The sequence below is a fragment of the Hemicordylus capensis genome, chromosome 1 (genome assembly GCF_027244095.1).
Source record: "Hemicordylus capensis ecotype Gifberg chromosome 1, rHemCap1.1.pri, whole genome shotgun sequence".
In the NCBI taxonomy this organism is placed as follows: Eukaryota; Metazoa; Chordata; class Lepidosauria; order Squamata; family Cordylidae; genus Hemicordylus; species Hemicordylus capensis.
Genome location: NC_069657.1, coordinates 334,026,129 through 334,051,825, shown reverse-complemented (window position 1 = coordinate 334,051,825; position 25,697 = coordinate 334,026,129). Strand labels below are relative to the sequence as shown.

Genomic DNA, 25,697 nt, shown 5'->3' with positions numbered 1-25,697 from the left:
AGATGGCTCCCTGTCCCCAAAGGGCTCACAATCTAAAAAGAAACATAAGATAGACACCAGCAACAGTCACTGGAGGTACTTACTGTGCTGCAGGTGGATAGGGCCAGTTACTCCCCCCCTGCTAAATAAAGAGCATCACCACATTAAAAGGTGCCTCTTTGCCAAGTTAGCAGGGGTTAACTTGGCACCATTTTAATACTTTCCAACACACTTTTCAGAGATGGGCCTCCCGACGGGGGTGGGGGGGGAGTTAATTCTTCTACAGGGGTAAAAGACTGAACAAATAAAAAATTCCTAATTTTTTAAAAAGCAGCCACAGATGTCGAAGAGCGGACATTCACTTGGGAGAGCATTCCAGAGCCTGGGGGCAACAACAGAGAAGGCCCTGTGCACAACAATTTAGTTTCTCTTAGCATCAGCACATGGAGCAAAGTCCCCTCTGACAACCTTGTTGTCAGAACACAAAATGATTTCATATAGTCAAGGCACACACTTGAGTTGCCGTCTTCAGCTGCAAGAAGACAGTAGCGAGAACAAATGTAAAAGGCAAGCCTCAGAATAAAATACTCTCTCCCCGCAAGGGCTTGCTAAAAGCTTTCCAAGGTGACTAGGTGCTTCAGAAGTATCTACTTCAGATCTTTTCCCTTCTGCCCCAACACATTGATTTCCAGTAGAAAGTAATTAAAGCCTTTTTAAAAATTAATAGATTTAACATTGTATATTTTTGTTCCATCCTGCTTGAGATGATTTGGACACACAAAAATCTACATGAGTGTCCTATGTTTTTCTGCATGGGGGGAAAGAGTCTGTCTAACCAGCCCACCCAACACTCCGCACCAACCTCTGGAGTGGCAACGATGAGGAGGGCACCAGGGAGCAGAGCCTGGGGCTCAATTGGGGCCAATGCTGGCCCAAGGATGGGGGTGGCACAGGCATCCGGACCACAGCAGACAGCCTGGTGGATCATTCAGCTCCCACTGATGACACCAGCCAGGAGGTGCAGCTGACCAGGACTGTTTCCTGGCAGGGAGTGGGTGCAGGTTTGCTGAGCAGAGATTGAGGGAAAGGGGGAGAGAGAGTGGTAATGGAAAGGGTAATAAAACTCATGGGGGAGGAACCAGGAAGGGCTGGGCTCAGATGTTCAGAATGTGAAGCTGCCTTTAAAACTGCCTTGGCTGATGCTGAGGGCAGAGCTGTAGGACGGGCTACAGTAATCTCCCAGTGAGCAGCCAGCCCAAGGACATGACTGCCTAGGAGAAGGATCTGGGTGACGCTAACTCCCTCCCCTATCTCTGAGGCCTTGCCCTAGGTGCTTCTGACTGACCCTGTTGAAGTGCCGAGGACTGACATAGTCCTTGAACACAAACCACTGAATCCTGTGCATGCAGACAAGCCTTTCCCCTTCCTAGCTATGGAAAAGGAAAATGTCCCATGCTTCCATGAGACTCCGCTTAAGGCTTCCATTGTTCACCTTTGGCCAGCAATGAGAATCTCAGCTGCAAACCACAATAGGGATGTGCAAGAACCGGTTCGGCGCTCCTTTTTCGGAGTGTCAAACTAGTTCGGACGTCCAGCATTTGAGCTGCTTCATTGGGGGGCGGGGGGGGTGTCCTTTAAGAGGCAGGCACACACATCGACCATTTCTGGTACGATGTTCACCAGGGCTGCAAACAGGTACGCTGGAGCTCCGCACCAACACTTACTTTTGGAGAGAGTGCCGGTGGGGGGAAAGTGGTGGGGCAGGTAAGTGTACCCTCCACAACTCTTCATTCACATTGAGTTTTCCCACCTTTATTTTCTGAAAAGTAACACACACACACACACACACCCTTGCAATACAATTTAAGCAGCTGTTTAACTTCTCCTGATTCCAAAAAAGCAGTTTGTTTCAGAAGTGAAATTAAAAACGGCTTGGGCCCAGGGTAAGAGCTCCTTCTTAAGAAGTGTCTATTATCTTGAGAGAGCAGCTATTAAAATAATTAGGGGTGGTCCGGTTTCAGTTGCAACTGGATTGTTTGGTGGGACCCAAAATCAGGCCTTCTCTAGGGTTGCCCCGGAGCTCTGCAACACATGCCCAAATGAAATCAAAATCTCCCCATCTCCGGTTGTTTTTAAATGACTTGAAAACACCTGTTTTGTAAAGCTTTTGGTTTATGATGTTTTAATGTTTTTATTTATGGTAATTTTAATCTGTTTTATATAATTTTTTAGGTTTTGGTGGCTCGGTTGGATTGTAAATCACCCTAAGATTTTATATAGGGTGGTATATAAATGTGATAGACAGTGCTTGATAATAGCGCAACCATTAATTGTCAAAACTGGAATTGTCAAAATTGAAACCATATGGCATCAGAGAGCCAGCGTGGTGGTGTGGTTAGAGTGCTGGACTAGGACCGGAGAGACCCGAGTTCAAATCCCCATTCAGCCATGATACTAGCTGGGTGACTCTGAGCCAGTCACTTCTCTCTCAGCCTAACCTACGTCACAGGGTTGTTGTGAGGAGAAACTTAAGTATGTAGTACACTGTTCTGGGCTCCTTGGAGGAAGAGCGGGATATAAATGTAAAATGATAATAATAACTAGCTGACCCGGCACAGAACATCTATGCAGTTGTGCACTGAGCCTGTGGCATCCCCCCCTGCAGCTCGCCCTTCCACCCGCCCCCATAGCTCGCCCGCCCCCCACAGCTCCCCTCACCTCAGAGAACTTCCCACCCTCACCTGAGCTGCACTCCGTTGCTTCCACCCCCCACACCATGCTGCCTGTTGGCCAAGCTGCAGCCCCCTATCCCCAGAGACCTCTCCATCCTCACCTTCCTTGCTGCTAGTGCTGCCATGGCCGCTCATTCCCCTCAGGCTGCTGACAGGCTCGGGCCTGTCCCTTGCCCTTCCTTCTGTTTCTCTTCCCCCTCCATTCTTTTTCTCTTTCTCTCTCCTCCACTCGCTCTTCCCCACTCTTTCTTCCCCCTCCCTTCATGTTTTTTTTTTCTCTCTCTCTCCCTCCCTCCCTGAGTTAACAGATTTTGTTCATCTTGTTTCCTCATCTAATTCACACAACAGCAGCCTCCTTCTCCTGAAGGGGCTCTTTCCTCCCTCACGACCCGTCTTTTTGCAGACCCCTGCCTGCTATCCTTTTATATAGAGAGATTCCTCTCCTCTACAGTCAAGAACATCTGACCAGTAACAGTTGCATTCCAACTGACCTTAACCATCACAGGCTCCTCCTCCCTATCTGCATATGGAATCCCCACTGCCTAATCAGGTGCTTCTGCTTGCAAACTCTGTCAGCCAATCGCCTCCTTTCTACCACGCCCCCACGCATGGCCCGTCTTGGAGAATTAATAAGATAGATAGATAGATGATAATGATAATAATAATAATCTTAAAGGTCTCCTGTTTTCAGGGCTGTGGGTCACAAAATGTATGGATCTCAGTATCGAGAAAGCATTGTCGAAAGGCTGAGGAGAACTGCGGAGCACTGTGACTGTCTGCAGTGCTTTTTTATCATTCATTCCATGGGAGGGGGTAAGTACTGCTCCTGCCCAGCAGCTATATCCATGAAAGTTGAAATGAGGAAAGCAAACTGAATATACCTTGAGTGCAGTAATCTAAAAGTATTAACGTACTATATGAAGAACATTATTATTTTTAATTTTTTTTTTAATTTAACATATTTTTATACTGCCCAAAACTTAAGTCTCTGGGCAGCTTACAACAAAAACAGAAAAGTTAAAACATTAGTTAAAACAGATAAATGACAATACAGAAATTAAAACATTGGTTGACAGCAAAAAGTTAAAACATTACAACAATTTAAAACCTTAAAACAATCCTTTACAACAAAGTTAAAATTATTAAAATGTTATTTAATTAAAAACCTGGTTGAACAAATGTGTCTAAAGATTTTTAAAAAATTGTTAGAGATGGGGAGGCTCTTATTTCAGCAGGGAACGTGTTCCAAAGCATTGGGGCAGCAACGGAGAAGTCCCGTCCCTGAGTTGCCACCAGACGAGCCAGTGGCAACTGCATCAACAGATGCAGTTGAGCATCTGCCAACTGCAGATGGACCTCTCCTGATGATCTCAATAGGCAGTGAGGTTCATGATGAAGATGTTCTCTTAAATACCCAGAGCCCAAGCCGTTTAGGACTTTATAGGTTATAACCAGAACCTTGTATTTTCCACGGAAACTTATCGACAGCCAGTGTAGCTCTTTCAATACAGGAGTAATATGGTCTCTCTGAGATGACCCAAAGACCAACCTGGCTGCTGCATTCTGAACCAGCTGTAGTTTCCGGACTACATACAAAGGCAGTCCCACATAGAGCGCATTACAGTAATCCAGTCTGGAGGTTACCAACAGATGTACCACTGCTTTGAGGTTGTTCATCACAAGAAACAGACACAGCTGGCGTTTCAGCCGAAGCTGATAAAAGGCACCTCTGGCCACCGCCTCAACCTGGGACACCAGGGAACGGCTCGGATCCAGAAGCACCCCCAGACTGCACACCTGTTCCTTCTGGGGAAATGTGACCCCATCCAGAACAGGCAGATCAAACTCATCTCCCAAGTTTTGACCCTTCACAGTAAGTACCTCTGTCTTATCTGGATTCAGTCTGTTTGTTATCCCTCATCCAGCCCATCACCACCTCCAGGCAGGCATTTAGGGAAATTATGCCTTTTCCCGATGAGGTTGACATGGAGAAATAGATTTGGGTGTCATCAGCATACTGATAACACCCTGCACCAAATCTCCTGATGATCTCTCCCAATGGTTTCATGTATGTTAAACAGCATTGAAGACAATACGGAGCCCTGAGGGACACCATACGAAAGTTCAGATTTTGAAGAACAGTCTCCAAGGGACACCATCTGGAGCCTGCCCAAAAGATAGGAGTGGAACCACTGCAAAGCAGTGCCTCCCACTCCCAACCCCCTCAGACATGCTGGAAGGATACTATGGTCGATAGTATCGAAAGCCACCAAGAGGTCCAAAAGGACCAACAGTGTCACACTTCCTCTTTCAATTTCCAATTGGAGATCATCTATCAGGCCAACCAAGGCAGTCTCCACCCCATAGCCCACCCGAAAGCCAGTCTAAAACAGGTCTAGATAATCAGTTTCCTCCAAAACTGACTGGAGCTGGGAAGCTACAACCCTCTCAGTTACCTTGCCCAACCACGCAAGGTTGGAGACAGGCCTGTAGTTAACCAACTCTGAGGGATCCAAGGCAGGTTTCTTTAGAAGTGGTCTAATAATTACCTCCTTAAGGCAAGGAGGCATCCTTCCCTCCCTCAGAGAAGCATTTATGATCTCTACCAGGCTCCTACACCAGTCCCCTTGCTAGATATCATAAGTCATGTCGGGCAAGGGTCAAAAGAACAGGTAGGAAGCCTCACCACTCCAAGCGGCTTGTCCACATCCTCAGGGGTCACAAACTGGAACTGATACAACCTAACCACACAAGAGGAGTCTCTGGACACCTTCACATCAGACACTGAAATAATTGTGGAGACTTGAGTCTATGTCAGCCGGAATATGAGAGATTTTCCTCACAAAGAATTCATTAAACACGTCACAGCGGGTAATCGATGGTTCCAGATTTGATTCAAAGGAGAAGGGGCACATACTAGCCCTATAATAACCCTGAACAACTCCACCGGACGTGAACTTGTGGTTGCAATACGGGCAGAAAAGAATCTCTTCTTTGCCACACATATTGCCTGAGCATAGATCTTCAAATGTACTCTATGTTGCAATCTGTCAGATTCAAGTCGAGTCTTTCTCCACTTGCACTCCAGTCATCTACCTTGCTGCTTCAGCCCCCATAGTTCTTCCCTATACCAAGGGGCCAATTTTGCAGTGGGCTGTAGAGTATGCTTAGGAACAATCGTTTCTACTGCCCCGGTGAGTTTGCTGTTCCAGTTCTCCACCAGAGTATCAATAGGATCTCCGGCAGAGCCAACACTAAATCCCTCCAAGGCTTCTTGGAATCCTTTTGGATCCTATAACCTTTTCGGGCAGACCATCCTAATAGGCCCTTCAGCCCTGTGAAAGTGGGAAGTGTTTGTGAGTCCAACCTTAACATGTTTCAGGGGTCTACACATTTTGGCAACCAGCCATAATTTGTTTTCGTTTTTATATTTGAATTTGGATTGTGTTCACCACCTAGGTAAAGTTGTGCCGTTGAGTTGGTGTCAACTCCTGGGGCCCACAGATCCCTGTGGTTTTCTTTGGTGAAATACAGGAATGGTTTACCATTGCCATCTCCCGTGCAGTATGAGATGATGCCTTTCAGCACCTTCCTATATCGATGCTGCCCGATATAGGAGTTTCCCATAATCTGGGAAACATACCAGCGGAGATTCAAACCAGCAAACTTTTGCTCCCTAGGCAAGTTAGTTCCCTGTTGCCCTTACTTCCCAGACTATGGGAAACACCTACAGTATATTGGACAGCACCTATATTGGGCAGCAGCAATATAGGAAAGATGCTGAAAGGTATCATCGCATACAGTGTGGTGTCTGGGAAACATACCAGCGGGGATTTGAACCGGCAACCTCTTGCTCGCTAGGCAAGTTACTTACATCCATGCCAGAGGGCTTGAGGAAAGGCAAGGTTTGTTCCCCTTCTCAGCACAAGGTTAGAGGTCCCTTCTTCCCTCTTAGTTTTTATCATGCAAAGAAAGGAAGGCATCTCTCTCTGCATGTCAGGGTAGGGCAGGCAATTGTCAGAATAAAAGAGATGGCTGCTGCTTACAACCTGATGAGCACATTTGTGGACCTTAATCAGAATGATATCTTTGAAATGCATCTTAGAAGGAATACTCTGCAGTATCATAGCACCTTACAGGAATAACTGTTTGTTAGCATCCATGTTATTTAAATTAGGACAGACTCGTTTGGTTCCAGTGGACAGTTTGTAAGTCATGAATCTAGGAGGTCCAGCTTCAAATCTTATCTTGGGATAGACTCCTTAGCTGGTTTGGAGCAAGCCTTCAACCCTTAGTTCTGTGATATGTGACCTGCTTTAGAGGGTTTTAAAAAACACAAAAAATCCCATACAAATGCATTTACACAGTTTAAATATAATTCGAGGTGAAATTCCATATTTCTATCTTTGGGTTTTTTTTCCCCCTCTCCAAGCACCACAACACAATTGGGCTGTAGAAAATTAGTTATCTAGAATCAATAACTTGCCATTAGTATTACAAGCAGGTGATTTCCAGAGGAAATACTATCTTCCAAGTTGTGCTTTCTCAACATTTAAATAAGGTGCTGGACAATGTTATTTGAAATTGCTTTCTCGGCTGGTGTAGGAGGTCACTCAAGCTTGGGATTTCATCCCCCCACGTGCTCCAAAAGGCAGGAAATAGTCATACTTGAAGATCCTTAACCCAGTGCATTTGGGCAGATCTCCTCAGTTCTACTTCCTGCCTTTGCTCCAGAAGGCTCACATTACAGCTCGCTGACTCTGGTCTTGTTTACTAGGCCTCTTCTTCTCTTCTGCTTATATTCCTATTATTTTTTACTATTTCCAATCTCTTCTTCACCTGGTATTCTACTACTCTTAGTTTTCTCTAGTTACTAAAGAAAAGGGGGGGGGGATAAAAATTAGTTATTTCATATCTGTCTTTCCTACTGTCCGTTCTGTTATTTGTTACCTCTCCTCACCTCTTGCCGACCCTTTGGCCGATGTCTGCTAAGAAGACCTTCGGACTCCTGGCCGTTAGGGAGAGATCCGCCCATTGGCGCCTGTTCCCGCCAAAAACTTGGGACTGCGCGAATCCTGTAAGGAAAATGGCTGATGTATCAGAGGACCTCGCTGGCGCCAGTAGGCTACAGCGGTCCTCACTGTCACCAGATACCGGTGAGGAGACTGGGCGCAATTCATGGCACCAGCCATCCACTGTAGCAGGACACAAGTGGCGGCACAAGAAGCGGAGGCGTCTCGACAAGGAGAGAGTTTGGTGGGAGAGTTTTTGGTGGGAGAGTTTTTGCGCGGCAGCGCGGGGGAGTTTTTGCCCCCCTCTCCTTTCTCCAGCAGTTGGGCGTGCAGGAGGAGGACTGCCTCAGCAAGCGCTGTGGCCGTGCCGAAAGGAACGTCAGCAGGAGTGGCCGCCCCAGAGCCCATAAGAATCAGACGGGGAGGACGTGCGGGATGATGAGGCAGGTGGTGCTGGGCCCGTGGACAGGGCATCAGAGCACCCAGAAGGCCATGAACAGCTTCCCCCAGTAAGATCGGGACTTGCTCAGGGGGGTGAGGAGGTGGTTGCAGATGCCCCCTATGTGGCCCCTCCCTCAGGGCCTACTCCTATGGGGAATGTGGGGGTTCCCCCCGATGCTGCCACTGTAAAGGGCTGTATTCAGGAGGCTGTTCAAGTCTCACTGGCAGCGGCGCTCAAAGCGCGGAAGTCTGCAAGGCATTGGAAGTGGCAGGCTGTGATCCATGTGTCGTCCTCAGACTCTCAGGAGGAGACGGTCTCTGCTAAGTAGCCCAGGGTGGCTATACGCCAGGACTCTGTGCCCAGGGGTAGGGGGAGATCTTCAGACGAGTCAAGAGAGGACTCCCCAGATTTATTGGGACCTGGAGGCAGTGGGTCGGAGACATTGCTGGGCGACCCAGACAAAGGGTCGTCGTCCTCAGAAGAGGGGGAGATTATTGAGGACTCTGCAGCAAACTTACACAGTCAGAGGCTCTCTTTTATGGAGGTTTTTTAGCCACTAATTAACCAGGCTATTGCTGCGCTTGATCTGAAGCCAGTTACAGAGGAACAGGTCTCTCCTGTGTCCAAGGGCTCCTTGGTGCTGCCTAAGGCTAAGGTTCCGCAGACTAAATCAGTGATGCCTGAGGGCTTTACTAATACCATCAAGGTGGAATGGGCAGCTATTGCAACTCCCAAACGTACATTGGCATTGGCTAGCAAATTGTACAACTTTGAGGAGGAGACTCTTGATTTGCTGAAGGTGCCACTTACGGATGCTCCCTTTGGGGCCCTACTTAGCAGCGTAGTGGTTCCCAAGGATGGGGACTTCTCTTTTAAGGAGCCAGGAGACAGAAAAGTGGAATCTGCACTGCACTGCGCAGGGCCCACAAGGCTTCAGCAATGGCCATCAGAGCTGACACCACTGCGTTCTTGGTGTCTAGAGCATCTGTCTTGTGGATTGATGTCATTGTTACTTAATGACCCTCCCACTGATCAATCTAAGATGCGGCATAAGCTACTTCATCTGCAGAGGGCGGCTGCCTTTTCAGTGAATTTTACTCTGGACAGTGTTCGATTCTCAGCACGTGCGGTCAGTGCAGATGTCCTGGCAAGACGCAACATATGACTGAAATATTGGAAAGTTGATAACATGTCTAGGGCTAATTTAGCTGCTGTTCCCTATGCCGGGGGGAAGCTATTTGGGGATGAGGCCCTGAAAGAGGTCCTCACTGAAACTAAGGATAAGCGCAGGGCTCTGCCATCATCCCCTAGGAAGGAGGACAAGAGTTTTAATCATAGACCAACGCAAACCTTCAGGGCGTTTAGGCCTCAGTTTCATCAGAGGGAGCATTTTAGGCCTTTTCGATCACAGTGGAACAAATCCAAAGGCCAAGGCAGGCAAGGGTTCAATTAGCAGAACCGCCAGTCTTTCAGAAACCAGCAGCGGGGCCCCAAGCAGCAGTCTTGACTCCAACTCAGGCAAAGTGAGGGCCCGCCTTTTGGACTTTTGGCCCATTTGGAAAGCATCCATCAACGACAGGTGGGTTCTTTCCATTATCCTACACGGGTACAAAGTGGAGCTATCCAGCCCCCCAGGAAACAGGTTCTTCCTTACCCCAAGATCCAGGAAACCGGAAAAGCACAAGGGGTTGTCCATGGCCATTCAGCATCTGGTGGCTATAGGGGCCATAGAAGAGGTCCCACCTCTTCAGAGAGGCAAGGGCATCTATTCTGTGATTTTTACGGTGCCAAAAAAGGACGGATCGGCCAGGGCAGTTCTCAACCTACGCCCAGTCAACTGCTTTGTGATAAAGAGGAGGTTCAGGATGGAAACCCTTTGTACCATCTCAGAGGCATTGCAGATAGGGGACTACATGGCTTCAATAGACCTCCAGGATGCCTATTTGCACATCCCCATTCATCCACTCAGTCGACACTTACTCCGCTTCTGCTACATGGGGCTGCGTGAGAGCCCTTCCTTTCGGGCTCTCATCAGCCCCCCCAAGTTTTTACGAAGGTTCTAGTCCACTAGTGGCCATACTACGCACCAAGGGGGTCCACCTGTATTGTTTCCTTGATGACTTGCTAATCCATGCAAGTTCAGAAGGGGCAGTTCGGTCGGCTCTGTCCAGATCAATGTCTGTGTTATGTTCCCATGGGTTTTTGATAAATGTGGGCAAGAGTCACCTAACGTCCACACAGAGCCTTCGTCATCTGGGCGTGGTAATGGACACCTCAGTATGCAAACTGTTTCTGCCATAGGATCGGATGGAGGTCTTATTGTCACTGGCTTGTGTGATTGCTTCAAGACCGTGGGCCAGCCTTCTCAATCTAGCAAGGTTGTTGGGTCTCATGGTGGCGGCTATGGACTCGGTGCCTTGGGCAAGATTTCATCTACGCCAGTTATAGTGGGCTCTCCTCCCTTACCAGCACAGGATTGCTCTCAAGCGCGACAAGAACATTCCTCTCTCGGTGTCTTTTCGCGAGCCGATTCCTTGGTGGACGGACTGGGGAACCTAGACAAGGGCAAGCTGTTCATAGAACCAGAGAGAGTGATGATCACGGCGGACGCCAGCCTATCGGGCTGGGGGGCTCACTGTCAGAACAGGTCTGCCCAGGGGCTTTGGTCAGTGGAGGAGTCGCTCCACAGCATAAACTGGCTCGAGCTGTGGGCTGTCTTTCTGGCCCTAAAAGCCTTCACGCCCTTGGTGAAGGGAAGGAACATCTTAGTGTGTAGAGACAACATCTCAACCAAGGCACACATAAACAGGCAAGGAGGGACAAGGTCAAGATCTCTTTTCCTTCAGTCTGTGGAGTTGTTGGATTGGGCGGAGAACAAATTAATATCCATTCTGGGTCATCACGTAAACGGAATTTCCAACGTTTGGGCAGATTGGCTAAGTCGGCAGGAGATCCAGCCAGCAGAATGGGGCCTGCACCCTCAAGTTTTTTGGTGGCTGACAGAGCGGCTGGGGTGTCCCCAGATAGACTTGTTTGCATATCCTCAGAACGCCAAGATTCAGAGGTTTTAGTCACGTTTTCCGACTTTGGGGGCGGAAGAGACGGATGCGCTATCGGTGCCATGGCCTCCGTGTCCGCTGTATGCATTTCCTCCAGTGCCGCTGCTCTCCTGTTGCCTCAGGAAGCTGCGGGGGTCACGGGCATCCCTGATATTGATTGCGCCTTTTTGGCCTAGAGGGCCTTGGTTTTCCGAGATCGTCGACTTGGCCATAGGTCACCCACTCAGATTGCCAGACCATCCAGATCTGCTGTGTCCAGGTCCAATTTACCATCCTTGCATCTAGAAAGTGTTCAGCCAACAAGATTTATCAATCAACTTGGCACAGTTTTCTGCATTGGACAGCAAAGCACTCCCTGCAGCAGGATAAGTGCAGGTTGAGGGAATTACTGGATTTTCTTCAGGACGGCCTTGCACTTAGTCTGAAACCCAACACGCTTAAACGCCAGGCGGCGTGCTTGATCCAGATGTTGTTTCCTCATCAATGTTCGTTTCAGGCACGGCACCCTCTTCTACACAAGTTATTGAGAGGGGCAGCTTTATTGTCTCCACCGGTCTGCCATTGTTTTCCGTCATGGGATTTGCATATTGTTTTGCGGGGTCTGCAGTTTCTGCCATTTGAACCACTTTGATATGTGTCATTGCAGATTTTGTCCTGGAAGGTGGCCTTTTTAGTAGCTGTAACATCGGCCAGGAGGGTTTCTGAATTGCAGGCTCTGTCATTTAAGAGTAATTTGTGTATTTTCTCTAAGGACTCTGTGAGACTTATCCCGGACCCTTCGTTTATTCCTAAGGTAAACTCTGTTTCATCGTGAAGTGGACATTTACTTACCTTTTTGTCCGAATGCTCATCACCCTGAGAGAAGGAGCAGCACCGTCTGGATGTCAGGCAGGCATTGAAGATATATATTGACAGGACGCAGGCTTTTCGTAAGTCAGATGCTCTTTTCGTGGCCTTAAGGCTTCTAAGATGGGATGCAAGGGCTCTACAGCCATTATCGCTCGATGGGTCCGTTCATGCATTACGGTGTTGTATGAAGCACAGAAACTTCCGGTGCCTGGCGCACTCAACTAGATCTGCAGCGCACTTCCGCTGCATTATCTTCACCGGCATCCCTTGAAGAAATTTGCAAGGCAGCTACTTGGTTGTCGCCTTTTACATTTTCAAGGCATTAAAAGTTGGATGAACATGAAGCTGCCAGAGCGGCATTTGGTCGGAGGGTCCTGCAACGGGTCCTTCTGGATCAGTAGCTCCAGCTTGGGTATTCTCCCTCCCGTGATTGGTGCTGTGGTATGTCCCAAGCTTGGGTGACCTCCTACACCAGCTGAGAAAGGTACATTGGTACTCATTGTGAAGGTGTCTTCTGGCTGGTGTAGAAGAGGTCACCCAAGGCCCGCCCGGGTTCTGTTAGGCTGGAGCTGATGATCTGGTTGTAGGGTGACAGTTTTTCTGTCTTTCTCTGCATTATTGTTCGTATATTGTTGTATTTTCTCTGTTATGTTCTGTGTTTTGTGGTTTTCATTCTGTAGCTTGAGCTGTTTTACTCACTGAGGAGATCCGCCCACATGCACTGGGTTAAGGATCTTCAAGTATGACTAGTTCCTGCCTTTTGGAGCATGTGGGGGGATGTAATCCCAAGCTTGGGTGACCTCTTCTACACCAGCCAGAAGACACCTTCATGGTGAGTACCAATGTACCTTTCCAGGCCAGTTCCAGAATATGGGGTTACCTTTCCAGACATCATCACATTAAACCATGGTTTAATCATAGTTGAGTTTGACAGTCATGAGCCTCAGTGCTCACATGCATACACACTCCCTTCTCATAAGAACTTTGCAACTTCTGCACTTTGTTTAGAACAAACCAGGATTTGTTCTGATGTCCAAACCTGGCAAATTCCAACTTGTCCTAAACACAGTTGGAAGACAAACCAGAATTTGAAACTGATTCAGTCTGGGGGAGTAGGGGGGAATGTGCGAGCCCGAAACACATGATTTTTGCACAAATCATGTATAAACCGTTAAGGATCTTTAACCGTTAAGGATCATCTCCGTTAAGGATGTTTGAACCAGACCAGAGTCAGATTTCTTCCTTTGAGAAAAGTTTTTTTTTTAATTACACTTGCAAGAAATTTTCACTTCCGAATTGCCATCTAAAGAGCTCCAAATAAGTTTGTAATAGAAATGTGTTTCGGATAGCTCCCAGCATGAATACAGATTTTGTAAGCAAAAAGGGTTCAGCATTCAGCTTTCATAACTGGTAAGAAAATCTAGAGTATGAAGGAAAGAAAACCCAAGAGGAAAGTTGTTGTGGACTGTTTCTTGTCATTGTAAGTATTTTTGTTTGTTCTTCTAGGGACAGGATCTGGTCTTGGTACATTTGTATTAAAGGTGCTTGAGGATGAATTTCCAGAAGTGTATCGGTTTGTTACTTCAGTTTATCCCTCTGGCGAAGATGATGTCATTACATCTCCTTATAACAGTGTCTTGGCAATGAAGGAGCTCAATGATCATGCTGACTGTGTCTTGCCAATTGAAAATGAGGTAAGAATCTATAACAAACATCATGCATGTGTATAACAGGAAGTATAGTTTTGCACTGTCTTTTGTATAAAGTAATGAAGACATTTTACAGGTTGGGGGGCAATACCTAATACATAGTATCCTCATTATGGAGATGTTCTGTCAGTAATAGTGAAATGAGAGTCCTTAAAAGTGATCATAAAAGATCTATACACTCTTCTTATCAACATAAAGTTATGTTTTATAAATAGGTGATGAAATAAAAGATGCCCATGACTATGAAGAAGTGAAAAGATCTATTTTTGCCTATAATTTGATCTTTACAAAGCATAGATTCAAAGTTAACCATTTAACATATACAGGTGAAACTTGGAAAATTAGAATATCGTGCAAAAGTCCATTAATTTCAGTAATGCAAATTAAAAGGTGAAACTGATATATGAGACAGACGCATTACATGCAAAGCGAGAGAAGTCAAGCCTTAATTTGTTATAATTGTGATGATCATGGCGTACAGCTCATGAAAACCCCAAATCCACAATCTCAGAAAATTAGAATATTACATGGAACCAATAAGACAAGGATTGTAGAATAGAACAATATCGGACCTCTTAAAAATATACAGTGTACTGTGCTTGATTGGCCAGCAAACTCACCTCACCTGACCCCATAGAGAATCTATGGAGCATTGCCGAGAGAAGGATAAGAGACATGAGACCAAACAATGCAGAATTGCTGAAGGCCGCTAATGAAGCATCCTGGTCTTCCATAATACCTCATCAGTGCCACAGGCTGATAGCATCCATGCCATGCCGCATTGAGGCAGTAATTGCTGCAAAAGGGGCCCAAACCAAGTACTGAATACATATGCATGCTTATACTTTTCAGAGGTCCGATATTGTTCTATTCTTCAATCTTTGTCTTATTGGTTCCATGTAATATTCTAATTTTCTGAGATTGTGGATTTGGGGTTTTCATGAGCTGTACGCCATGATCATCACAATGATAACAAATTAAGGCTTGACTTATCTCGCTTTGCATGTAATGCGTCTGTCTCATATATCAGTTTCACCTTTTAATTTGCATTACTGAAATTAATGGACTTTTGCACGATATTCTAATTTTCCGAGTTTCACCTGTATGAGTGGGGTTTGATGGTGTCTCTGCATAGAAGATGATAGGGAATAGGAATCTTGATCCAATATGGGACTGTAGAAACCTAATCCTTGGGAACATTTTGTGTTTCATCCTTTACCTGTGATAGTGTCATTCTACAAGAATCTGATACAGTTTGGAAACTATAAATCACTGGCACATCTAGCTAGAAGGTGTATTCCATTTTAATTACCACTTCCATTTGATAATCATTCCATCTGGCAAACATTAGCCAGAGATCAAATTCATATCTGTCTTGCTCAGAGCAATCCTACTACAGCTCCACAGTTATTGGGCATTGCAATACTTCTGGAAGGATTGCTGGAGGAAGAGAAAGGGAAGCATTTATCAAGCCATCCTAAAGTTGTGGCATGAACAAAAGTGCAAGTAGAAAACAGATTGTGACCTAGCACGCAGTGATGTCATTCACACAATCAAAAACTGTGTTCTACCCAGGTTTGGAAGTTGTGTGTGCTTCCAATTTTCAGTTATGTGGAAGCAAGAGTTTCCTCTTATCTTGCTTCCACACAACCAAAAATTGGGAGTGCACACAGCTCCCAAACCCAGGTAGAACAGTTTTTGATTGTGTGGATGACACAATCATTGTTGTTGATTGTCAGTGGCTTCCAGACAGTGTGATGATGCCCATGCTATTCCTGTCGGTCTGAAAATCGCCTCCGCACTTCTGAAGAGCTGTTTCTGTCTTAGGGGCCATGGAGGCTCTCCAGCAGCTTGAACACAGTTGTATTTATTTTTATTTATTTATTGTTAAATTTATATACCGCCTTTCATTAAAACAATCCCAAGGCAGTTTACAGCAAAATTTAAAAACAAGATTGTAAAAAAGACACATTAAAATATTAAGCTAAAAATATAAAACAAATCTGATTAAAAATTTAAAACAAAAGCATAAAAGCAATAAAGAGTACAAAGAGCAGCAGCAGAGACAATCAAATAAAAGCCTGGGTAAAAGCCACGAATTAACATGCTTTCTAAAAGCTGTGATGGAAACCGAGGAGTGAATAGCCACTGGGAGAGCATTCCAGGGTCTGGGGGCAGCAAGTGCACGACAACCTAGCCTCCCTCATTGTCGGCACCCGGAGCAGAGCCCCCTCAGATGACCTCATCAAGTGGGCAGCAACCCTTGGGAACAGGCAGTCCCTCAGGTATCCTAGGCCCAAACCATTTTCAGACAGACAGAAACGGCACAGGAACCCTGCCCTTGAGTCAGCGGCTCTTTACGCTGTATGTAAGTCAGTGTCAGTCACTTGTTCAGAGGAGTACATAAATGTTGTTGTGACTAAGGGTCTTTCCAGATGATGAAAACATCAGAATATTATACATTAGTCCCATCTGCTAATGTCATGATAGCCCATGCCCTCATAAGTAACTGTGAGGATGTCTTTAAAAAAAAAAAAAAAAACAACCAGAAGAAAGGCAAGTTTGAGTGCTGGAGAACTCTCTTCAGGAAAATAAGAAGCAAAAGCTACATGAAATAGCAAGGCATTGCTGCAGAGGCAGTAGCTTTGTTGGAGGTTTTTGTTTATTAAAGGACTTGATGACCCTAAAGTAAAGGGACGGTTGGTTTAAGAAGCTTTTAAAAAGTATACATTTAGAAAGTTCACCAAATGTTGCATTAATGGGAGAGGAACTTGCCAGTTATCAATAGTAGTGTCATGGATATTATCCAGTAGATAGCTGTGATGTATGTGTGAAATCAATTTCCATACAGCAGTCACATTTGCAATAGATGCATTGACCAGAAACAATGAATTCTTATTTTCCAACAACACCTGACTGCATTTTGATTGCTCAGAAAATGCAATTCCTGGAAAATGCAATCAATTTGACAATGTCAAGGCTCTAAGTGCATTGTTTCATGTCCAGATTCTTCTTAATTTTTACCTAAAACAATGGAGAAAATATTAAGTATGTTAACTTTGCGCACTGGATTTCTTATGAGCTTTATCATCTGTTTTCTTCTCAAGTCTTTATTTGACATAGTTAGTAAAATTAATCAAATGACCAACTGTGGAAAGCTAGGATCAACTGTAAAGCCAACCAGCTTGGTAACATCAAGTGTAGGTGGAATTAAAAATACCCAGGAGAAGCCATTTGATGCGATGAACAATATTGTGGCTAACTTACTGTTGAACCTGACAAGGTGAGCTTTTGAGAACTCTAATCAGAAAATAACATAATAAATTGATTGCTGAAGAAATGAGTCTTGTATCTTTGAAAATTTCCATATATTCTTGGCAAAAAATTAAGTGCACTAAAAGACACACAAAGTAGATGTTAAGGTGCTTCTAACTTTTAAAATACTCAATTATGCTTTGTAATGTTGAAAATATGCAATTTGAGGGAGGATATCAATCCAGGACTGCATTCTTTGGTAACATTTATATTGAATATTTTATAGGAATGTGTCTTGATACCATAGTGTCACAACTATGTGAAACTGTTAGCATCTAGCAGAAAACAGAGACTTCTGGCCCAGTTTAGACTTTCAAAATCACTCTCCGTACAGTGTCCCCCAGTAGTTCCCAGGAATAAATTTGCACAGAGAACTTAAGCCAATTATAGGTACAGCTGCAACTTCTGGTAGCAATTCCCATTATCAAAGTACCATGTCTTCATTTGCAACAATCACGGAAGTAGCCTATGGTTGCATTACTGGCTGGGCTGGATATTATCCATGCAAACACTCTTGGGGGCAATTTGTGCATGTTGGTTAATTTCTGGACCCTCCCTTTGATTCAGTAGACTGCCTGCCTGCCTTGCCTTTCATGTCTAATTTATCTGCTTCCACTTGGAGAGATTGCCTCCTTTATAAAGAAATAGCATTAGGAGACTCAGCAGACACTATAAGTTGGCCTGATTCCATCCTCTGCTAAAGTAGAAATTGTTGTGCAAGCAGAGGCGCTCTTACCCCTGGACTTCTGGGCCAAAGTCCAGGGCTCCACACTAAAGAGAGGAGTCTGTCCCGGGTGGTGTGGTCACCGCACTGAGTTGAGCAGCCGCGCATGACTTCTGTTTTAGAGACAAAGCAGGGAGTGGGGAAAGAAATGTGTGGGATAGGAATATGTTAAGTTGCATGTTGAAAAGTTGCATGCTAAATATAACTGTTTTATATTCTTGTGAGCTCAGTTGCGGTTTGTGCCCTAAAGAAGTGTTAAAAATACTGGGGGGGGGAGCGGAGATTATGCTTAATTTGCGGGGTGGGGGGCAGTCAGCCTTCAAAATTACCTAGGTGCAGCTCTGTGTGCAAGCCACAGTATCATTATGTGTGAATGAAGCAAAACTGAGATTAACAGCTTTGCTCCACTTGTAATGAGGGAAACCTCCTGTTGCAGCTTGCAAACCACACAAAAATTCTCCAATACCTTTTTAGAGTAGCTGGATGTTGCATAGGGGCTTCTTCCCCATTGGGTTGGGCAATCTGTGAGACTGTTAAAGCAAAAAAAGCAAGCTGTAGGTCTGCCAGTGCGTGCATACTGTATATCACAAGACTTATGGGTTATTAATTTCATATGCCTTCATTTGAGCTACAATTGAAGAACCTCCCCCATAGCAAACATGTTTACATCTCTTACATTCACCTTTATAATTTTAGCTCTGCTAGGTTTGAAGGCTCTCTTAATATGGATCTTAATGAAATCAGCATGAATTTGGTCCCATTTCCTCAACTTCATTACCTGGTTTCCAGCCTGACTCCTCTGTATACATTGGCTGATGTAAATGTGCCTTCTCGAAGGTAAGTCATTATCTGTCATGTAAACAAGAGCTGCTATGTATCTAAGGATGACAGTGACTGCTGGCTTAGTAATATCCATAAAAAATGTGGACTAGAATGCTACATCTTCTTCTTATTAAAGCATCAGCATGTTTTTAAATGGTCATAGTAGTGTTCTGTTTTTTTATATGCATACTTCCATAGGCTACTTAACTGACAAGCTCTACAATCTTGCTAACATTGCTAAGCATTGTGGGTTACTCTTTCTCTCTGTCTTAGATTGGATCAAATGTTTTCAGATGCTTTTAGCAAAGATCACCAACTCATACGAGCTGACCCAAAGCACAGTTTGTACCTTGCCTGTGCCCTTCTAGTCAGAGGAAATGTGCAAGTTTCAGATCTACGTAGAAACATTGAAAGGTTTGCACACAATATATATTAAGGAAGGAATTATCAACTGCTCTTATAGAAAATTTGACCATGTCACTGCTCTGCTTAACTCTCTTCACTGACTTCTAGTCCACTCTTGGATCTAGCACAAGCTCTTCATCCTTACCTTTAAAGCCTCTCCTTATCTCTTGTATCCTGCTGCACTCCTGACCGCACTTTCTGTTTCCCCAGCTCTATTGCCTTTAATGTTTAACACAATGTCCAAAGGTCTCCCGCTCCCTCCAGTGACCTTGACCTTTCTCTTTTGCTGCCCTTTATGCTGGAACTGCCTTCTGGAACACCTTGTCTTGCTTTTTTCAAAATCCTTTTGAAAACCAACCTTTTCCATGAATCCTTTGGCTCAGTGCCTTAGTTTCCATTCCGTACCGTTACCTAAGCCCAAGTATGTGTAACTGAAACAATTGCATTTGCTTCTCTGGTTTATTGATGGCTCCATTTCCCCGCCGCTTCCTTGGTTATCCCTTGTGTTGATATCTCGATTATAAGCCCCTTCCTTGGTATATAATTTTATGTACCTATAATATACTATTAAGAATATTCATATACCATATTTCAACAAAAATGTTCTCTAAGTGGAAAGTCCATATCAAAAGGAATGAGAAGATGGTTCCTTGTCCCCAAAGGGTCTTGCAGTCTAATACTGTTATATTTGTATGTGGTTTTTCAAATGGATGCTGATGCAGCTGTAGGAATCTCTTGTTTGCCTGAAAGTAGGCATCACACTTTGACACATGCTATTTAACTGAGCATTTAATTTGGAAGGATAAATACAAACGTGTGTTTAACAGTGCAATGGCTTTCTTATTGCTGAAATCACATGATTGCTCCCTTGGAGAGAAGTATTCAAATCTGCCATTAACATGCATGCTTTGTAGTGCTCATTTTATTGCCTGCCTTTCATGTCAGCTCCAAACTTGCCTGTTGCAGGTTAAAACCTTCACTTCATTTTGTCTCCTGGAATCAAGAAGGCTGGAAAACTGGCTTATGTTCAGTACCTCCTGTGGGCCATTCGCACTCATTGTTGGCACTGGCGAATAATACTTGTGTGAAACCTACTTTCATAGAGCTCAAGGAGAGATTTATGAGACTGTATAAGAAAAAGGTATGCCAAAGAATGAGAACTAATACCATTGGAAAGCTACATTTTAACTAATTCAGTTGTATTTATATTAAGTCAATTGGGAAATATTTTGTGCCACATAGCTTACACAAGCTTCTTCCCCCTGCTTCACTCTGACTCGGGAAGGACTCATAATATAGTTTGGAGTTGCAGTAATGCCCAATGTGTTGCGTACGCACAGATGACAATTGGATTGTGGGGATTGAGAGTGCTCCAGTGATCCTTATGCATCAGTAAAGAAAATGGATTTTGCCACTTAGTTGTAGGTTTTTAAAGTATCTGTTGACATTCTATACACGTGAAGTCCAGATTACAGGCTATTTTGTAATATAGTGGTTTTGTAATTTTGTAATATGGACTTGGAAGTCCAGTTGATTATATTGAATTGAATTAATTTACCAACAACATATATTACTTAAAATAACATTTACTCTTACAGGCCCACCTTCACCATTATCTGCACATTGATGGGATGGATCAAAGCTGTTTCTCTGAAGCCCTTTCATCTTTGTCAAGTTTAATAGAGGACTACAATCAGCTAGATGCTGCTAACTGTGGACCTCCAATGGATCCACCAAGATTGAAGATAGCTATGTAACAATGGCACAGGATGGGGGGGGGATGTTGATTTTTTTACGCTAAGACATAAGCAAACTGTGCACATGTAATCCAGTCCAATTTAAGCATTGAAGTCTCATTGACTTCAGTAGGGAAAATACTGAACTTGGGCTGGGATGTGCTCTTAAGATTTTTATAGAGGCTGGTTAGATTATCTCAAGCAACAGAAGAAATGTTCAGTTTGGCTGACCATTTCATATAAAGTGATTTTTCTCACATAGCACCACACTTTACTAGATAGTTCATGGGCACTGAATGCTTATCACAAGAATTGTAATATTGTGATACTTAGCAGTATGCCCCTCCTCATTTACTGTGATTGTGCTTAAGTTTGGAGCACATTTGATGTACATGTACATTATCAAAACAAACACACTTTGTATTATTTTGACTATATTTGTAATTATTTTTATAAATATATTTTTATTTTCAAAATAAAATTCATAGATACATAAAATATAATCTGGTGTCCTTAGTTGTCAGCAGCTGACATCCAGACTAATGTTGCATACTCCCCTTCCTTCTGCACCTCCCAAACCGGAATTGCCGAACTGGCTCAGTAGGGTGGGAAGCGGTTCCCTTAAAAAGCAAGTAAGCAAGTCCTTACCTGCTTCACTGCCACCCCACTGCTTTTCTGGGCGTGGCAGTCTCTCTACCAAAGGCCGTGCTTGGCTGTGGTGCTGTTCCCTGCAGCCTGCGCATGGCGTCAGCATGCACACGGCCACTGTGCATGTGTGGTGGCCATGTGCACGCCAACCTTTGGTAGAGCGATCACCATGCCTGGAAAAGCAGTGGAGCAGGTAAGGAGCTGCTTACCTGCTTTTTATGGGAACCATGCCCCACCAGTGCCTGCATGAGCCATTCAAGCACATCCCTACTCCCCAGAACACATCCCTGGCCCTTGGGCTTATATTTTTGGAAGACACAATGGGCTGTAGAAGGAAGAAAAGTTTGGGGGAGATTGCTCCTCCCCCCTCATTGCACACATGCGACTTCAGCGTGTGTAACATTTAGTCTGAACTTCAGCCCTTTTCTTCAAAACTGCTACACCTCTGCTTCTTCAGGGCAGCAACTGCAATTTGACCAACATATTAATAACTCCAGTAATAAATATATGGCTATTTACTGTACACGCCACACATTTCTGAAGCTCCACTATGTTGTGGAGATTTTTCATGCCATTACACCAAGTACACTATTTGTAACACTGCATGTATGAAGTTCTACAAGTGTCTGTGCTCCAGACCCACAGTTTATACACTCATGTTTTTTCATTGCATTGCAGCTGTATTTTTGCAGCATCTGGACCTCTGACCAGACATGGTAGATAGAAGAATTTCACAGTAATTGGTAATTATTGTTACTTTCCCAGACAAATTAGCTGTACATTTTGAAATCTTTAGCAATACTTTCACTCTGTGGCTAGCCATATACTAGCATATACATTCCAGTTATAATTTTCAACTAAATCAATATTTTGGTGTCTTTAGGTTTGCTATCTGTTTCAGTGTCTGAGTAATAGTAACAGGAAAAAATATTTGAGAGGCAAAGTACAGGTGAAACTTGAAAAATTAGAATATCGTGCAAAAGTTCATTAATTTCAGTAATGCAAATTAAAAGGTGAAACTGATATATGAGATAGACGCATTACATGCAAAGCTAGATAAGTCAAGCCTTAATTTGTTATAATTGTGATGATCATGGCGTACAGCTCATGAGAACCCCAAATCCACAATCCCAGAAAATTAGAATATTACATGAAACCAATAAAACAAGGATTGTAAATAGAACAATATTGGACCTCTGAAAAGTATAAGCATGCATATGTATTCAGTACTTGGTTTGGGCCCCTTTTGCAGCAATTACTGCCTCAATGCGGCGTGGCATGGATGCTATCAGCCTGTGGCACTGCTGAGGTGTTATGGAAGACTAGGATGCTTCAATAGCGGCCTTCAGCTCTTCTTCATTGTTTGGTCTCATGTCTCTCATCCTTCTCTTGGCAATGCCCCATAGATTCTCTATGGGGTTCAGGTCAGGCGAGTTTACTGGCCAATCAAGCACAGTAATCCCATGGTCATTGAACCAGGTTTTGGTACTTTGGGCAGTGTGGGCAGGTGCCAAGTCCTGCTGGAAAATGAAGTCAGCATCCCCATACAGCTCATCTGCAGAAGGAAGCATGAAATGCTCCAAAATCTCCTGATAGACGGCTGCGTTGACCCTGGACTTAATGAAGCACAGTGGACCAACACCAGCAGATGACATGGCTCCCCAAATCAACACAGACTGTGGAAACTTCACACTGGACTTCAAGCATCTTGCATTGTGTGCCTCTCCATTCTTCCTCCAGACTCTGGGTCCTTGGTTTCCAAATGAGATGCAAAAGTTGCTCTCATCAGAAAAGAGGACTTTGGACCACTGAGCAACAGACCAGTTCTTTTTTTCTTGAGCTCAGGTAAGACGCTTCTGACGTTGTTTGTTGTTCAGGAGCGGCTTGACAAGAGGAATACGACATTTGAAGCCCATGTCCAGGATCCGTCTGTGTGTGGTGGCTCTTGATGCACTAACTCCAGCCTCAGTCCACTCCTTGTGAAAGTCCCCAACACTTTTGAATGGCCTTTTCCTGACAATCCTCTCCAGGCTGCGGTCATCCCTGCTGCTTGTGCACCTTTTTCTTCCACACTTTTCCCTTCCACATAACTTTCTATTAATGTTCTTTGATACAGCACTTTGGGAACATCCAACTTCTTTTGCAATTACCTTTTGAGGCTTTCCCTCCTTATGGAGGGTGTCAATGATGGTTTTCTGCACAATTGTCAAGTCAGCAGTCTTTCCCATGATTGTGATTCCTAATGAACCAGACTGAGAGACCATTTAAAGGCTCAGGAACCCTTTGGAGGTGTTATGGATTGATTAGCTGATTGGAGTGGGACACCTGGAGCCTAGACTGTTGAACCTTTTCACAATATTCTAATTTTCTGGGATTGTGGATTTGGGGTTCTCATGAGCTGTACGCCATGATCGTCACAATTATAACAAATTAAGGCTTGACTTATCTCGCTTTGCATGTAATGCGTCTATCTCTTATCAGTTTCACCTTTTAATTTGCATTACTGAAATTAATGAATTTTTGCACGATATTCTAATTTTTCGAGTTTCACCTGTATGTTCTGAAGTGAGTAATCTCTGTCTTGCATGAATGAGCTATTCTGCAGGTTCATTAAACACCTGCAGTTTCAGCCACATCTACCTGCTAATACTACCAACGGTGCTGTATGAAGAAATTTTTCAGGTAGGCAGAGACACATAAACACCTTCCCTTCCTTAATGCCACTTAGCTATATCTATAAAAGCTTGAGTTCAGAAAATATGTCTCCTGGGTCATTACATGTCTTCTGACAAAGACAAGATGTAATCCACATCATCTTCCACTTAAAGGACCCTTCCTTAGGGCAGTCAAACTCTACTGTAATCATTATAGACTTGTTGGGTATACAACATTTCTTGTCCAGACAGATTCCACAAAAGGTAGGTTTGTATCTTTGTCTACTTGTGCATCCAGAAAAGGCTAGTTTCTCTGCTTTGCGGAGCTGAAATGTAGGCTGACATATTTTTCCTTTAGGTATCTTAAAATTGAAAGGGAAAAAAAGTTTATTACATATTTAAATAGCAGAGGTTGTACCAAATTATATTAGGGTCTGTTACAGCAAAGAAGAAATTAAGATGCAAGCTTTTGTGCAGTGCTGGCAGCTTAAGTCCACATTATGAGAGACCATGAAGGTTAGCATCCTGGCATTTCAAAGACCCCTGTGACACCTACCAGAGATGAAAATATCCTTGGTGATTGCAGCCCAGAAATGTCTTGATATGCATCACATCCAAGCACCCTACCTTTGACAGCTGATTGGCTAGCCCACTATTTGAGGCAGGGCTAAGAGCCTAATACAGATGTCACAGTTGGGGAATCCAGCCTGTGAATATCTGTTATATGCTCTGATTTGAAGGTATCCCAGAACCACCAGTCATGCAGCAACAACAAATATTTATGCTAGTTATTCCTGTCTCTCCCACACCCCACAAATCCAGCTTCTTGCACTGCCTCCCCTCCCGCCTTGAAACACACCATAGCAGTGGAAAAAATGGGTGCTGATAGGGCACTGGTGGTGGAAAGGGGGGCAAAACCTCCTCCTGTGGGCCCGCCTGCTGCCCAAATGACAGATCAGTCTTTATGGCCCATGTGAGCCATGGTTCTGAGAGCCCCGAAATGCAGGCCCACGGAAGGAGCTTTTACCGCCAGTGCCAGGCCCTGTCATTGGCATCTCCACCACCATTCCTGCCTTGGTCTATGTTTAAGCCCTGCCCCCACCTTTTCATTGTTTGCAGCTGTGGTGGGGGTGGGGCTTGCCAAGCACATCCTTGGCCTTTTATATAGAGAGAAGATAAGATGTCTCCCTGTCCCCAAAGGGCTCACAATATAAAAAGAAGCAGGGTAGACACCAGCAACAGTCACTGGAGGTGCTGTGCTGGGGGTGGATAGGGCCAGTTACTCTCCCCCCTGCTAAATAAAAGAGAATCACCATGTTAAAAAAGTGCCTCTTTGCCCAGTTAGCAGGGAGAAGCTTTTTAAAACAAAAAAAAACCCCTTTGATCATCTAGTTAGTATTATTTCTATTTGTGGCATAGGAGCGATGTTTAGAAGGGGCCGGGGGTGTGGAGAGCCCAGAGGTTTCTGAGGGATGGGCTGCTATTACAAAAAGAAAGGCAGCCAGATTCTGTTGTTGCTGAATGAATATTAATCAGTTCATTATCTGATGCACTTTGAGCATGAAGATGCGCTTCTTCAAAGGCATTTGTATACTATAATACCTTTCTCTG

At 44.4% G+C, this 25,697-nt stretch overlaps 2 protein-coding genes across 9 annotated transcripts in view; one reads left to right on the top strand and one right to left on the bottom strand.

Annotated features, from left to right (window-relative positions):
* TUBE1 (tubulin epsilon 1) overlaps positions 1-21,287 on the top strand; it is a 36,788-nt gene extending 15,501 nt beyond the window's left edge. For 7 of the 8 annotated variants that reach the window (XM_053307848.1, XM_053308300.1, XM_053307935.1 and 4 more), the window contains 7 exons: positions 3,403-3,524; positions 13,580-13,767; positions 16,890-17,065; positions 18,518-18,658; positions 18,917-19,057; positions 20,015-20,189; positions 20,647-21,287. In XM_053307848.1, the coding sequence (XP_053163823.1) occupies positions 3,403-3,524; positions 13,580-13,767; positions 16,890-17,065; positions 18,518-18,658; positions 18,917-19,057; positions 20,015-20,189; positions 20,647-20,805 (1,102 nt within the window). In that variant the 3' untranslated portion in view covers positions 20,806-21,287. The remainder of the gene's footprint in view (positions 1-3,402; positions 3,525-13,579; positions 13,768-16,889; positions 17,066-18,517; positions 18,659-18,916; positions 19,058-20,014; positions 20,190-20,646) is intronic. The other variant, XM_053308119.1, reaches the window with a different exon arrangement.
* Positions 21,288-23,967: 2,680 nt separating this feature from the next.
* The window catches only part of CCN6 (cellular communication network factor 6), a 41,519-nt gene continuing 39,789 nt past the window's right edge, over positions 23,968-25,697 (bottom strand). The window contains exon 5 of the mRNA XM_053282774.1: positions 23,968-24,448. Coding sequence (XP_053138749.1) covers positions 24,167-24,448 — 282 coding nt within the window. The 3' untranslated portion in view covers positions 23,968-24,166. The remainder of the gene's footprint in view (positions 24,449-25,697) is intronic.